The 15,290-nt window shown below is 43.1% G+C and overlaps 1 protein-coding gene across 1 annotated transcript in view; it reads right to left on the reverse strand.

Annotated features, from left to right (window-relative positions):
* Nucleotides 1-918: 918 nt before the first annotated feature.
* The window catches only part of LOC129869651 (PR domain zinc finger protein 5-like), a 75,116-nt gene continuing 60,744 nt past the window's right edge, over nucleotides 919-15,290 (reverse strand). Inside the window, exons 13-14 of the mRNA XM_055944264.1 lie at nucleotides 8,106-8,191; nucleotides 919-1,115 (exon numbers count right to left, since the gene is read on the reverse strand). Coding sequence (XP_055800239.1) covers nucleotides 951-1,115; nucleotides 8,106-8,191 — 251 coding nt within the window. The 3' untranslated portion in view covers nucleotides 919-950. The remainder of the gene's footprint in view (nucleotides 1,116-8,105; nucleotides 8,192-15,290) is intronic.

The following is a 15,290-nucleotide window of genomic DNA, read 5'->3' on the forward strand; positions in this document are numbered from 1 at the left end:
GCACTTAGAATGAACAGAGTAAATGTCTGTTTTGTAGGTAATGAGGCTTTTATGAAGTAAAAACATGGAAGTGTGATGTGAAATATTCACAGTTTGAGATTAACAGTTAAAGAGAGGGAATGTGTAACAGTCTGTGGAATACAGGAAGGCTATGGTCTGGTCATATAAAATCTACAGAGAAACAAACATAACTGCACCATCCATTAAATACATTTCCCATTTAACATACAGGATTACAAAAACAGGAGTGTAAACACAAAGAAACTACTTGGTCCCTCAGAATCTGAAATAACCATAAAAAACATTCTTCTTTTGTCAAACCGTAACAGTGACTTTGACAATGGTAATGAATTGCATTTCCAGGCAATGCGTGGGCTGGAGGAAGGGAGTAGGCTGGCTGTGTTTGGTAAACATCTTTGGCTTGGAAACTCTTTGGAAAGTTTGTACCTGGTCACAATAGTTGTGGCAGAGTAAGACACCTGAGCGGAGGTGGTAAAGGCACTGTATGGTTGGCATGAGGTGGGAACCTAGAAGCAGACAGTGGGATAGAGACTTTTTGAACTAGGCTAGTTATTGTATTGTGCTGCATTGTCTGGAAATGTCAATCCCAAACTTTTATATCAAAATTACATTGAATGTAAACTACAAACAGGGACAAAATGGCAGTTTGGAAGCAGATCAGAACTGTGTGGGTCTTGTGCCTCATCCAAAAATCCCTGTGAATGTAATATCTAATGTTCATACTCCATAACTCATACGTACAGGATTTGTTTCAATATTTAAATGTATATTTTCCATATTCTGCATTTGCATATACAGTATTTAATAGCAACAAACACTGCGTATTGCTACATATGAAATGCATAGCAAGTCATCCTGTATGTATAACACTGTAAATATAGTATAGTGTATCTTTATCTTTAGTAAACTGTCTCAAATAGATGGGTTCCTTAGCCCTCGGTCTCTCCGTGAACGTTCTCCATGTGCACTTTGAGGTAGTCATTCCTGGTGAACTTCTTATGGCACAGCGAGCATTCTGCCATGGGCCTGTTGGGGTTGTGGGTCAGCTTGTGCCTGCTCAGCATCTTCTTCAGACTGAACAACAGATCACACACCTACAGAGAGCAGAGCAAACAGAAGTGTGTTAGTTAGCTCTGTTAGAGATGGCAATTATCACACCTTAAATACGGTACATACAAATCTCTGTTTTAGTAGGTCTCTGACGGATCATATTGAATTAATTCAGTCCTAAACTAAAGGACTATGCTGCAGAGGAATATTAAGCTATGAAATCCCTATTATGGGTACAGCCAGCTAATTGAACCAATCACATGAGAGAAGGCTTCAAGGCAGAAATCATATTTTCCCAGTAAAGCAAGGAGGAAATAAATTAAACTAAACATCCATCACAAATGATACATTTTACACCCTACAAATGACTCCATCTCAAACTATCAATCATATTAATCCTGTATTGGCATGAGCACAGCAGTTCCCCACATGGACTCAGGCTTCCCAGCATGTTTTCTTCACACTCAAATACTGTATCCTCCATTCAAAATACAAACCATGGAGAAGTACCCTAAAGTCCACCTGCAGAGAGTGAGTGTTTCTGTGATTACGTCATCAACCCGGTTTAATCAAATGTGTGATACACGTCATCACACAGATGGCTGGAGATACCAAAGAAAAATAACGCTCAATACATTTAATACTGAATCAACAAAGTATTTCATCAACTAAATTCCAACACGGTCAGGAAATTATTACAATAAAGAAATGGCCTTAACTGAGAGCCTTCGTTTCCCAAACCCCCTAGTGCTAACCCAGGCATTTTGAGCTTAAAGGACCCGTCATGTCAGACAGTTCTGAAGGTGAAGGAAACAGCAAATTTGATTGGCTTAAGGATTTAAAACTCTTAACTTAAAAAGACACAATTGTGGTTCTTCCATGAAACAAAATAAAAAGAGTGGAAGGAAAGATGTTTTCAATTTCCAGACATGGTTAGAGGAAAGTGAGGGGGATCCAGAAACTTTAACTCGTCTTAAAAGTTTCTTCCAGAGCATCATCAGGATCCATGGTCGCGTGTTTCTCTCTCTCTGAGAATCATTATTACTCCTGTGGTATTATAAACAGAGGGTCATTTCTCCCTCTGATCCTCTCACTGTGTTTACGTGAGATCAGCCGACTGCCTCTCCAGAGATCTTTATCTTACTCATATTGACTTTTAGCCCACATCTGGCCACGTGCCACAGTCTGGCTGAGCAGAGCATCAGCACACACATACAGAGACATGCATGGACATAAACATATGCGCACACACACACACACACACACACACACCACTTGGAGTTATGGTTAGGGTTAGAGTCCAGAATAAGGTGGTTTGAGACTCACATCACACTGGAAGGGTTTCTCTCCGGTGTGGGTCCTCATGTGTTCATCCAGACCTCTCTTCTGACTGAAGGCCTTGTTACACTCACTGCATTTATATGGCTTCTCCTGCAGGGACACACAGACAAACACACACTTTACAGACAGATCACCTCTCAACACACAGCTAATCTGTATACCACGGGTCGGCAACAGGCGGCCCGCAAATGTTTATTTTTATAAACTGTATTTTCACAAAGGATTCAGCTAAAAAGGAGTTTAATTTTGGAAATCTATTCCCAAGTATCCATACCCCCCCCCCCCCCCCACAAAAGAAAAAATGATGTGGTCGTGTCTCAATGAAATTATTGTATTTGAACATCTGAATCTAGCTGCCTACCCCTGCTGTATACTGTACACAAATACTGAAACACAAATTAACTCTCTCACACATGGAAGAAACCTGGATAGCATTTAGCATCCCAAAAAAGTACCAACACCCACACACTCTCATATCCTCTCACTTCACACCCCGCCGCCCCCCAGTGAGTTTATGAAGATATGAAATGAGAGGTTGTACAGCACCTGCAGTAGGGAAGAAATGACCAGCGTAGGAACACATCTTTTTTTATTTTGTTTTTGGATCCCTAAGGAACACATGGATCCCTAAGGAACACATGGATCCTCTAAGGAACACATGGATCCTCTAAAGCGTAAGCAAAACATGGCACAGAAAAGCCCTTTGAACATATATCAGTGCACTGGGGCTGTAAAAGGGGCTGTAAAATATCACTCCTGTCTCCCCACCTCATCAGTTCACCAAAGACCATTTCCTCTGTGCCTTTCAGAGGCCTGTCTGGGTGTCACTCAAAAGCAGTTATCGCTCTGTGGGTGTGTTATTGTGTGTGTGTGTGTGTGTGTGTTTCTCAATCTAGGTGTGTGTCTGACTTCAGGGAAATATTTTTGACACTTGAAAGCTTAGTGTTAAATAATAAGCACAGAGATAGCAAGACTTCTTGTTTGGGTGTCAGTCTTTGACAAGACTCACTGATAGCGAAATCTCTACCCATTTATGGATCAGTTGTCAAGGGTACAGGGTGAATGCAGGAAGTTGGGGTCCTGGGAAAAGGGCTATCATGTGGGCGGGAAAAAGTTAGTGCCCAGAGATACAAAAGGAGGTACAGATCAGGTTCAATGCACATGTCTGCATGAGTATGTTTGTAACGATCGTCGTAATCCTCGGACGAGGAGGAGAGGCGAGAAGGATCAGACCAATATGCGGAGTGGAAAGTGGTCATCTTTAATTAACGTAGAACGAATACTTATACATGGCAAAACAACAAACGTGACAAACCGCAAACAGTCCCGTGTGGTACAAACACAGACACGAGATACAACCACCCACAGCCACCACGTGAATCACAGGCTGCCTAAGTATGATTCTCAATCAGGGACAACGATTGACAGCTGTCTCTGATTGAGAATCATACCCGGCCGAACACAAACAACCCAACAAGAAAATAACACCTCGACAACCCACCCCAACTCACGCCCTGACCAACTAAATAAACACAAGACAAAGGAAAAAGGTCAGGAACGTGACAATATTGTGTGTGTGAGTGAGAAAGAAACATAGAGACACCTAACAGAGTGTATGTGGGTGTGTGAGAAACTTGGGTGTGGAGGCCAAACCAGAACATAATTGACAGTATGTGTATTGTAAACCACCAGTAAAATCTGCTAGTTTAAGGTATTGCTTTTCTAATAAAGTATCACTTTCCCACTTTGGGGAAATCTTCCCCCCTGAATGACGTACAAAAAAAACCAAAAAGGGTTAAAGTTCAGAGTTTAGGAAACACATGGATGTAGAGGGGTAATGTGGAGGACCCAGAATGCATCACTGTGGCCCCAGTAACATCTAACATCTGTACCTGGTGACCTCTGCTCTTCAGCAGCTGTCCACCCTAGTGACCTTTGACCTGACCCTCTGACTGGCTCACCTCTGAATCTGGCCCCTCAGGAGTCAGTAGGGTTATGAATGGAGGGATAAAGCTCCTGTTTATTTACACTGAGAGAGGCAGGAGGATCACATTTCATATCAAACGTGTGGTCAATGGTCATCTCTAAACCAACATGGCATGTCCTCATCTTCTGTTACCCAATACAACATGAAACCCTTGCCCCTATACCCCTAGACATTTCGTATAGCTCTTAAAGGATTGGAGAGGTATTAGCTATATGATGATAATTCACCTAGCCTACCAGAGGGCAAAGTGGAGCACCTGCCATATTGCTAATACTCATTTCAACTGGTCCGATCACTTAATGCTGTGATTAACCAATCAGAGACTGCTATACTGGATCAATAGGAGCCAGCTGAAACTGACCAATGGAAAAGTATTACAGTAAAACCCTTTTAGAGGTTTTCAAACTGAAAACAGAGGTGCTTGGAAGATTATGTTGAAACTATCAGAACTCTAGGCCAAAGTCAAACAAAACTGAGCAGGCACCCCCACAGAGAGAACCAGTGGAATGTTAATCAGTGTGTTTACAGTCAGATCACTCTTGTCACATCACAGAACCTTAAAGAGATTAATAAAAATCTCTGACCAGGCAACATGTCAGCAGCTTTATAGGAATCACATGTATTCTCATTGTTGCAGATGGTTTGCTATGTGGGATAAACACACAATTCTAAACAGATCCATCTCTAAACTATACATTAACACTGAGCTGGAGCTCCTTCAGCCAAATGACATTGTTCTGCTGAGTAGTGATGTCATCGTCCAGCTCTCTGCTGTGTATCACAGCTCAGCCCATATTTCACTACTGCAGTCACCATGCACTGAGCAAAGACAGAGCCGGGAACACACAAAGCCATGTCTCAATTCAAACATTAACGTTTCATCAAGTCCTCTCAAGAGAATTGGAGCTGATAGGAGTTTCCCGGTCCCGCCAGCTGCCTGTTTCCACTGTACCGTTTCAGGCCAGAAGCTTTATACTTTACCTGCAGCTCAGATTCAAAGGGTGCAATGAAATGGTTTGTGCTTGAGCAAACAGGAAATGTAATTGAAACATGTCAACAAAACCCTCAGGCCATACCCTTATGAATTAATGATCATGTTAAAAGTCATAAATAAATACTGTATATATGAATATACAGCCCCATATGGCTATAACCACAAACACAAACACACACTTCAACACACATAGCTCATGGAAAGCTGTGAAGTGGAGGAGAACATCAGTGGGTAGAGAAGTAGTGCAGAGGCACAGGCAGAAAATGACCTAATGAGAGACCAGTGTGACCATGACCTTCCTCTTACAACACTGATCTCTGAGTCAGGTTACACCTACACTGCAGTTGGAAAGTATTCAGATCCCTTCCCCTTTTTCCACATATTGTTAAGTTACATTCTTATTCTAAAATTGAATAAAAATAATCTATCTACACACAATACCCCAAAATGACAAAGCGAAAGCAGGTTTTTCCCCCAAAAATGTAAATACAAAAGAAAAGTATTTACGTAAGTATTCAGACCCTTTGCTATGAGACTCGATATTGAGCTCAGGTGCATCCTGTTTCCATTGATCATCCTTGAGATGTTTCTACAACTTGATTGGAGTCCACCTGTGGTAAATTCAATTGACTGGACATGATTTGGAAAGGCGCACACCTGTCTATATAAGGTCCCACAGTTGATAGTGCATGTCAGAGCAAAAACCAACCCAAGAGGTCGAAGGAATTGTCCGTAGAGCTCCAAGACAGGATTGTGTCGAGGCACAGATCTGGGGAAGGGTGCCAAAAAATGTCTGCAGCATTGAAGGTCCCCAAGAACACAGTGGCCATCATTCCTAAATGGAAGAAGTTTGGAACCACCAAGACGCCAAACTGAGCAATCAGGGGAGAAGGGCCTTGCTCAGGGAGGGGACCAAGAACCCGATGGTCACTCTGACAGACCTCTAGAGTTCCTCTGTGGAGATGGGAAAACGTTTCAGAAGGACATTCATCTCAACAGCACTCCACCAAATCAGGCCTTTATGGTAGCGTGGCCAGACGGAAGCCACTCCTCAGTAAAAGGCACATGACAGCCCGCTTGGAGTTTGACAAAAGGCACCTAAAGGACTCTCAGGCAATGAGAAACAAGATTCTCTGGTCTGATGAAATCAAGATTGAACTCTTTGGCCTGAATGCCAAGTGTCACGTCTGGAGGAAACCTGGCTACTACGGTGAAGCACGGTGGTGGTAGCATCATACAGTGGAGATGTTTTTCAGCGATGGGGACTGGGAGACGAGTCAGGATCGAGGGAAAGATGAACAGAGCAAAGTACAGAGAGGTCCTTGATGAAAACCTGCTCCAGAGCGTTCAAGACCTCAGACTGAGGCGATGGTTCACCTTTCAACAGGACAACGACACTAAGCACACAGCCAAGACAACGCAGGAGTGGCTTCGGGACAAGTCTCTGAATGTCCTTGTGTGGCCCAGCCAGAGCCCGGACTTGAACCCGATCAAACATCTCTGGAGAGACATGAAAATAGCTGTGCAGCGACGCTCCTCATCCAAACTGACAGAGATTGAGAGGATCTGCAGAGAAGAATGGGAGAAAATCCCCAAATACAGGTGTGCCAAGTTTGTAGTGTCATATGCAAGAAGACTCTAGGCTGTAATCGCTGCCAAAGGTGCTTCAACAAAGTACTTAGTAAAGGATCTGAATTCTTATGTAAATGTGTATCACGTTGTTTTTTTTGCTTTGTCATTATGAGGTATTGTGTGTAGATTGATGAGGGAAAAAAACAATTGAATCAATTTTAGAATTAGGCCGTAACGTAACAAAATGTTGAAAAAGTCAAGGGGTCTGAATACTTTGTAAATGCACTGTACATGCTCATCATATCAACACCAACGATACCTATCATGTTCTCCGCTCGTATACATTCAGGAACCCAATGACTGTCTTTCAGTACGACTGAATGAGATTGATATGAGATGTGGATGTATTCTAGTCTACCATCTACAGCTCTAAGTAGTCTTCATTATCCTCCCCAGTCTTAAAGAAATTCACTGTGGGAGCAGCCTAAGTGAGGGTCCTGGCATCACCGCATTGGAAAAAAGATCTTCAGCGTTCATGTCTGCAGAACTAGCCCATGACTGGCAAGACAGGACTCCTCTCTGGCTCCCTCCCTGCTTGGCGGCCTGACAGAGGTGTGTGAACCTCTATTCCTGGGTGTGTTACGTTTTACAGCTTGGCTGAGCACTGAGCAGATCAACCAAAGCATAGTACTGGAGATGGAGAGATAAGACTTTATGGACACCTAGGAGTTGGTATCTCAGGAAATACTCAACACACACACACACTCGCAAAAACAGTAGCGTGTGCAGATTTTCTATAAAAAGAGAAAAGTTTGCTTCAGGATATTTCATGTGACTTATTGAATATATCATAACTCATGTTGCGGTCAGAAGTTATTTCCTAATGGCCAGCTGGTTTAGAGGTTAAAAACCTCCGTCAAAGAAAACAGCTCCAAAAAGTTACTGCTATTCCCTGGCTTTCATGACAGTTTTCTTTTACTCACATACATAAAGACACACACACACACACACACACACACACAGCGCTGTGGGGAGGTGGAGGGAAATACAATAATTTCCATGCGGGTAACACCAACATCTCAAACTGTTCCTGGAACAAAAAGAGGGGGGAGTGTGGGAGGAGTGGGTGTGGAGACTTACCCGAGTGTGTGTGCGGATGTGCATCTTCAGACCATCATTCTTGCTGAATGCTTTGTCACAGTAGGGGCACTGGTATGGGCGCTCACCTAGGGAGAAAACAGAAGGATCAACACACATCAGAGAGAAGGAAACAAAAAAACGACCCAGAGCATACTACAAAGACAATGTACAGATGCTTTTAAGTAGTTAAGATAAGTAGTTAAGACATACATTTGTCTACACACTAGGCAGTAGGCAACAAACTCTTTGAAACATAAAATACTATATGATGATCAAACATTAGACATACAGTACATACAGTGCCTTAAAGTATTCATACCCCTTGAGTTATTCCACATTTTGTTGTGTTACAGACTGAATTCAAAATTAATTAATTAATTAATTAAATATTTTTTTCGCGCCCATCTACAACACCCCATAACGACAAAGTGAAAACATGTTTTTAGACATTTTTGCAAATGTATTGAAAATTAAATACAGAAATATCTAATTTACATAAATATTCACACCCCAAATACAGCAGATCTGAGCTTAAAAGAAGAATTGGAGATTTAAAGAAAGGAAGGGAGAAAAACTAAGATGTTGAGCTGCGGCCGGCCACATACAGAGTCAGGCCTCCAGCTCTTATGCAGCACCACAGAGAGAGCTGAGGAGGTCTACATGCTTATGCCAGCCCTGCCCCGATTCACTACACTGCACTCTGCCACTGAGCCTCCTGCTAGCTGGAGCATCTGGTTCTCCTGAAGGCCCCTCTTCTCCCTCCAGCCATGCTGCCTCTGATGTGTTTATGATGCTCCTCCATGCAGGGAAACTCTTCTTCTCCGGGATGTAGGTCCTCACAGGAACTATCGACGATGGGATTCTATGTGTCTCAGGTTTGGGGTCGAGGTTATTTTAATGTAGATGTGTTCTGAGAAGACCCTCATTGTCCAATGATGAAGCAAAGCAAACAGAACCCCCACAAGCCTTCTCAGAATCAGATTTAGTAAAATACCACTTTATCTTAATAAATGCAACACACATCTGCCTAGAGTTTAATCTGAGAAAAGTATTATTATTAGTCATGTGATAAAAGCCCCCACAATCAGTAGTACCGCTTGTCACGTGAAAGACCAGAGTCAAAGAGTAAGGACACACTACAATCCATTAGGGGTGTGAACGTTAAAACATTTAAACCAAATTGAATCGTTAACGTTAAGAAAAAATCCCAAATTTAAATCACAGTGCAGTTATCACAAAACTACCACTACCAGGTCCCGATCATCATCAAAAAGGGAAAAAATGTAACATATAGGCCAACCTAATGAAACAATGGTAACGTTAGTAAAAGTGGATGCATCTTTCAAATGATTTGCCACGGATATAAAGCACTCCACAAATCATCGTCATTAAAATTTTGGGGGAAAAAGCGCTGATTACAGGAATGATTGCAGTTGATATGCAGCCAATGTCAATGACCTACTATAGTTGATATGCAGCCAATGTCAATGGCCTCCTATAGTTGATATGCTGCCAATGTCAATGACCTACTATAGTTGATATGCTGCCAATGTCAATGACCTACTATAGTTGATATGCAGCCAATGTCAATGGCCTCCTATAGTTGATATGCAGCCAATGTCAATGGCCTCCTATAGTTGATATGCTGCCAATGTCAATGACCTACTATAGTTGATATGCTGCCAATGTCAATGACCTACTATAGTTGATATGCAGCCAATGTCAATGACCTACTATAGTTGATATGCAGCCAATGTCAATGGCCTCCTATAGTTGATATGCAGCCAATGTCAATGGCCTCCTATAGTTGATATGCAGCCAATGTCAATGGCCTCCTATAGTTGATACGCAGCCAATGTCAATGGCCTCCTATAGTTGCAAGGTCATTTGCTAAATGGAGGACAGCAAGCTCCATTTGACACGCGACTCGCGCTACTGAAACAGGTGCGTCTTTCTCATCAATATCGCTTTTCACCATTTACTCCTGTTTCAACAGGGTGTTATTCACTACATAATGGGAATTGAGACATAGTGTCCACATCACTAAGTAATTAACATGGTCCACACACACCAACACAGCCGTGAAGAAGGCACGACAACATCTCTTCCCCCTCAGGAGGCTGAACAGATTTGTCATGGACCCTCAGATTCTCAAAAATGTCTACAGCTACACCATTGAGAGCATCTTGACTGGCTGCATCACCGCCTGGTATGGCAACTGCTTGGCATTCAACTGCAAGGCGCTACAGAAGGTAGAGCATACGGCCCAGTACATCACTGGGGCTGAGCTCTCTGCCATCCAGGACCTCTATACCAGGCGGTGTCAGAGGAAGGCCTTAAAAATTGTCAAAGACTGTTCTCTCTGCAACTGCACGGTAAGTAGTACCGATGCACCAAGTCTGGAACCAACAGGACCCTGAACAGCTTCTACCATCAAGTCATAAGACTGCTAAGTAGTTAACCAAATAGCTACCTGGACTACCTACATTGACCCCATTGGCATTCACTCTTTTGACTCATCACATACGCTGCTGCTACTGCTTATTATCTATCCTGTTAGCTAGTCACTTTACCCATATCCAAACTCTTCAGGACCCTGTCTTTCAAAGATAATTCGTAAAAATCCAAATAACTTCACAGATCTTCATTGTAAAGGGTTTAAACACTGTTTCCCATGATTGTTCAATGAACCATAAACAATTAATGAACATGCACCTGTGGAACGGTCGTTAAGACACTAACAGCTTACAGACGGTAGGCAATTAGGTCACAGTTATGAAAATTTAGGACACTAAAGAGGCCTTTCTACTGACTCTGAAAAATAAAAAAGAAAGATGCCCAGGGTCCCTGCTCATCTGCGTGAACGTGCCTTAGGCATGTTGCAAGGAGGCATGAGGACTGCAGATGTGGCCAGGGCAATAAATTACAATGTCCGTACTGTGAGACGCCTAAGACAGCGCTACAGGGAGACAGGACGGAACACTGATCGTCCTCACAGTGGCAGACCACGTTTAACAACACCTGCACAGGATCAGTACATCCGAACATCACACATGCGGGACAGGTACAGGATGCCAACAACAACTGCCCGAGTTACACCAGGAATGCACAAACCCTCCATCAGTGCTCAGACTTTCCGCAATAGGCTGAGAGAGGCTGGACTGAGGGCTTGTAGACCTGTTGTAAGGCAGGTCCTCACCAGACATCACCGGCAACAACGTCGCCTATGGGCAGAAACCCACCGTCGCTGGACCAGACAGGACTGGCAAAAAGTGCTATTCAGTGACGAGTCGTGGTTTTGTCTCACCAGGGGTGATTGTCCGATTCGCATTGAGCACTTCTGGGACCTGTTGGATCGGAGGGTGAGGGCTAGGGCCATTCCCCCCAGAAATGTCCGGGAACTTGCAGGTGCCTTGGTGGAAGAGTGGGGTAACATCTCACAGCAAGAACTGTCAAATCTGGTGCAGTCCATGAGGAGGAGATGCACTGCAGTACTTAGTGCAGCTGGTGGCCACACCAGATACTGACTGTTACTTTTGATTTTGACCCCCCCTTTGTTCAGGGACACATTATTCCATTTATGTTAGTCACGTGTCTGTGGAACTTGTTCAGTTTATGTCTCAGTTGTTGAATCTTGTTATGTTCATACAAATATTTACACATGTTAAGTTTGCTGAAAATAAACGCAGTTGACTGTGAGAGGACGTTTCTTTTTTTGCTGAGTTTATATACTGTATGTACCTATCTACCTCATACCCTTGCAAATTGACTCGGTACTGGTACCTTGTGTACATAGCCAAGTTATCGTTTCTCATAGTGTATTAATTCCTTGTGTTATTGTTTTTCTATTTTTCTCTCTGCATTGTTGGGAAGGGCCCGTAACGAAGTATTTCACTGTTAGTCTACACCTGTTGCTTAAGAAGCATGTGACAAATATAATTTCATTAAATGTTATATAGTTAACAGCATTAGAAAGTTAAAATTCTTCCCTTTTCAACCAGGTGATACTGGTTGCGAGCTTAAGCTTTTGCTAAACATGAAACAAAGTAGACCCCCTAGACTAATGAATATGGTATTTGTCTTCATCAAAACCATGTTTTGTTGCATATTTCAGTCTGGAACCTGTCTAGGTTGTAACCTATTCTAAATGGCACACTAGCAGTTCGTGTTACGAGTCCCGCCGAGGATGGTGCCTCTTCCCGTTCGGGCGGCGCTCGGCAGTCGTCGTCTCCGGTCTACTAGCTGCCACCGATCCCCTTTTCTGTTTTCTTTTTAGTTGGTCTAATTTGTTTCACCTGTTGTGTGTTTAGGTTAGGGGTTATTTAAACCCAGTTTGCCCGCTCACTTTTGTGCGGGCTTGTTTTTCTGTTTCGTGTTTGTGGTGTGTATTAGTGGATTTTTGTGATTCAATTTACTTTGGACATTACTCTTTACGCGCCCAGTGTTTAGTGTGGCGTCACCGGATTGTAGGTGATTACTGTAAGGAAATAAATTCCACTCGTTGAAGATATTCCTGCTCTCTGCACCTGACTCTTATTTCCACCACTGGAATTGTTACAGTTCGCAACAAAAGACTAAAATAGAGGAGACATCTATTCTTCTAAAACTGCAGCTTGTGGTTGGAACACATAATTCCATACTTCAATCAAACAGTCCAGTTTGAGTTTCTGATAAAGGTGTAATGATTTGGCAAGGAATGCTGCTTGTCTACAGTTTGGTTGGTGTATCCCATCAATTAGATTGGTTTTTATAGACAGTCATTTCTGTAGCCCTTTAGAGCTTGTGTACGCAGCACCCATGCGTGTAGAGGGAGCGGTCAAAACGAAATTGAGTGAGACACGTAACGGAGGGAGAAGAGAATGTAGAGAAGTTGGCTAAGTTTCGTTTTTGTTGTGAGTCGGTAATGCACATAACAAATGGAAGGAACACGAGTCAATGTGAATTAACGGTTGTCTTCGGGACAAAATTTCACCTGCCCATTTGGGCACCAACGAAGCAGATTCCAGATGCCTGAAGACTCGTACACCGATTGCGTCCAACTGTAAATCACCTAATGTTTAAGCATTTTAATGCACGACCCCACTGAGCATTACTCCTTAGCTAAAATAATCCATCCACCTGACAGGTGTGGCATATCAAGAAGCTCATTAAACAGCATGATCATTACACAGGTGCACAATAAGGGGACAATAAAAGGCCACTCTAAAATATGTAGTTTTTTCACACAACACAATGCCACAGATGTCTCTAGTTTTGAGGGAGCGTGCAATTGGCATGCTGACTGCAGGAATGTCCACCAGAGCTGTTGCCAGAGAATTGAACGTTCAGTTCTCTCCAACGTTGTTTTAGAGAATTTGGCAGTACGTCCAACCGGCCTCAACCACAGAACACGTGTAATCATGCCAGCCCAGCTTATTCACCTTCGGGATCGTCTGAGTGGGGGTAGTGGGGTGTTGAGGAGTATTTCTGTCTGTAATAAAGCCCTTTTGCGGGGGAAAAAGTCATTCTGATTGGCTGGGCCTGGCTCCCCAGTGGGTGGGCCTGTCTGACAAGTGGGTGGGCCTATGCCCTTCAAGGCATATCAAGAAGCTGATTAAACAGCATGATCATTACACAGGTGCACCCCTGTCCAGTCATATTAAATCCATAGATTGACTGATTTCCTTATATGAACTGTAACTCAGTAAAATCTTTGAAATTGTTGCATGTGTAATTTTCAAAAACACTCACTTGTTGATATTTAGCTAACATTATAAATGCAATATGAACTAGAGGAGACAATGGCCTGTGCTTAAATGTTTATTTTATTACAGCTCATCGGTTTACATTATGCTACTTTCGTCCCACCCGTCTCTCCTGTAACTTCTCCCAGGCTGACACCCAAGGCTAGCTAGTATGATACTTGAAACCTGTGCTGTCATTTAGTCACTAGATGGGTTAAGAAAATGACATACTGTATGTTTGGAACTGTAAACAACTAAACACAACTCTACAACTGAAAAACACTTCCGGGTCAGTTTTTTCTCAAACTTACATCGCTCAAAACAACATTTTGTCAGTGAAACATTGTCAGACTGGGCTGTTTTTTGCAGGGAGGTTTTCCTACACATTAGGTGCGTGTAACACTACATGACCAAAAGTATGTGGACATTATATGCTGTAGCGTTAAGATTTCCCTTCACTGGAACTAAATGGCCTAGCCCGAACCATGAAATGAGCCCCAGACCATTATTCCTCCTCCACCAAACTTTACAGTTGGCACTAAGCATTGGGGCAGGTAGTGTTCTCCTGGAATCCGCCAAACTCAGATTCGTCCATCAGGACTGCCAGATGGTGAAGCGTGATTCATCACTCCTGAGAACGTGTTTCCACTGCTCCAGAGTCCAATGGCGGCGAGCTTTGCACCACTCCAGCCGACACTTGGCATTACGCATGGTGATCTTAGGCTTGTGTGCGGGTGCTCGGCAATGGAAACCCATTTCATGAAGCTCCTGACAAACAGTTATTGTGCTGATGTTGCTTCCAGAGGCAGTTTGGAACTCGGTAGTGAGTGTTGCAACCGTGGACAGACAATTTTTACGCCCTACACGCTTCAGCACTCGGCAGTCCCATTCTGTGAGCTTGTGTGGCCTACCACTTTGCGGCTGAGCAGTTGTTGCTCCTAGACGTTTCCACTTCACAATAACAGCACTTACAGTTGACAGAGGCAGCTCTAGCAGGCCAGAAATTAGACAAACCGACTTGCTGAAAAGGTGGCATCATATGATGGTGCCACATTGAAAGTCACTGAGCTCTTCAGTACGGCCATTCTAACTGTCAATGTTTGTCTATGGAGATTTCATGGCTGTGTGCTCGATTTTAAACATCTGTCAGCAATGGGTGTGTCTGAAATAGCCGAATCCACTAATTTGAAGGGGTGTCCACATACCTTCTATCCTTCCATCCCGGGTCACCCTTATTTTATGAATTTTTTTAATCGTTTTAATAGTAAAAATATTTTTTTTTATCCTGTTTAAATGTAAAGAAAAATTATCCATTTGTCACATCCCTACAACCCATACACAGGCTGGCCCGGCCCAGTGTAGCTCAGCTGAGCCTAGGCCCAATGGATCAAAGGCAGGCCAGCCTAACTCCCTGAGTTCCTATCTGAGCACGCTCCGTAAGATGGCAAAGAGGATGTGACAG

Source organism: Salvelinus fontinalis, chromosome 14 (genome assembly GCF_029448725.1).
Source record: "Salvelinus fontinalis isolate EN_2023a chromosome 14, ASM2944872v1, whole genome shotgun sequence".
Classification (NCBI taxonomy): domain Eukaryota; kingdom Metazoa; phylum Chordata; class Actinopteri; order Salmoniformes; family Salmonidae; genus Salvelinus; species Salvelinus fontinalis.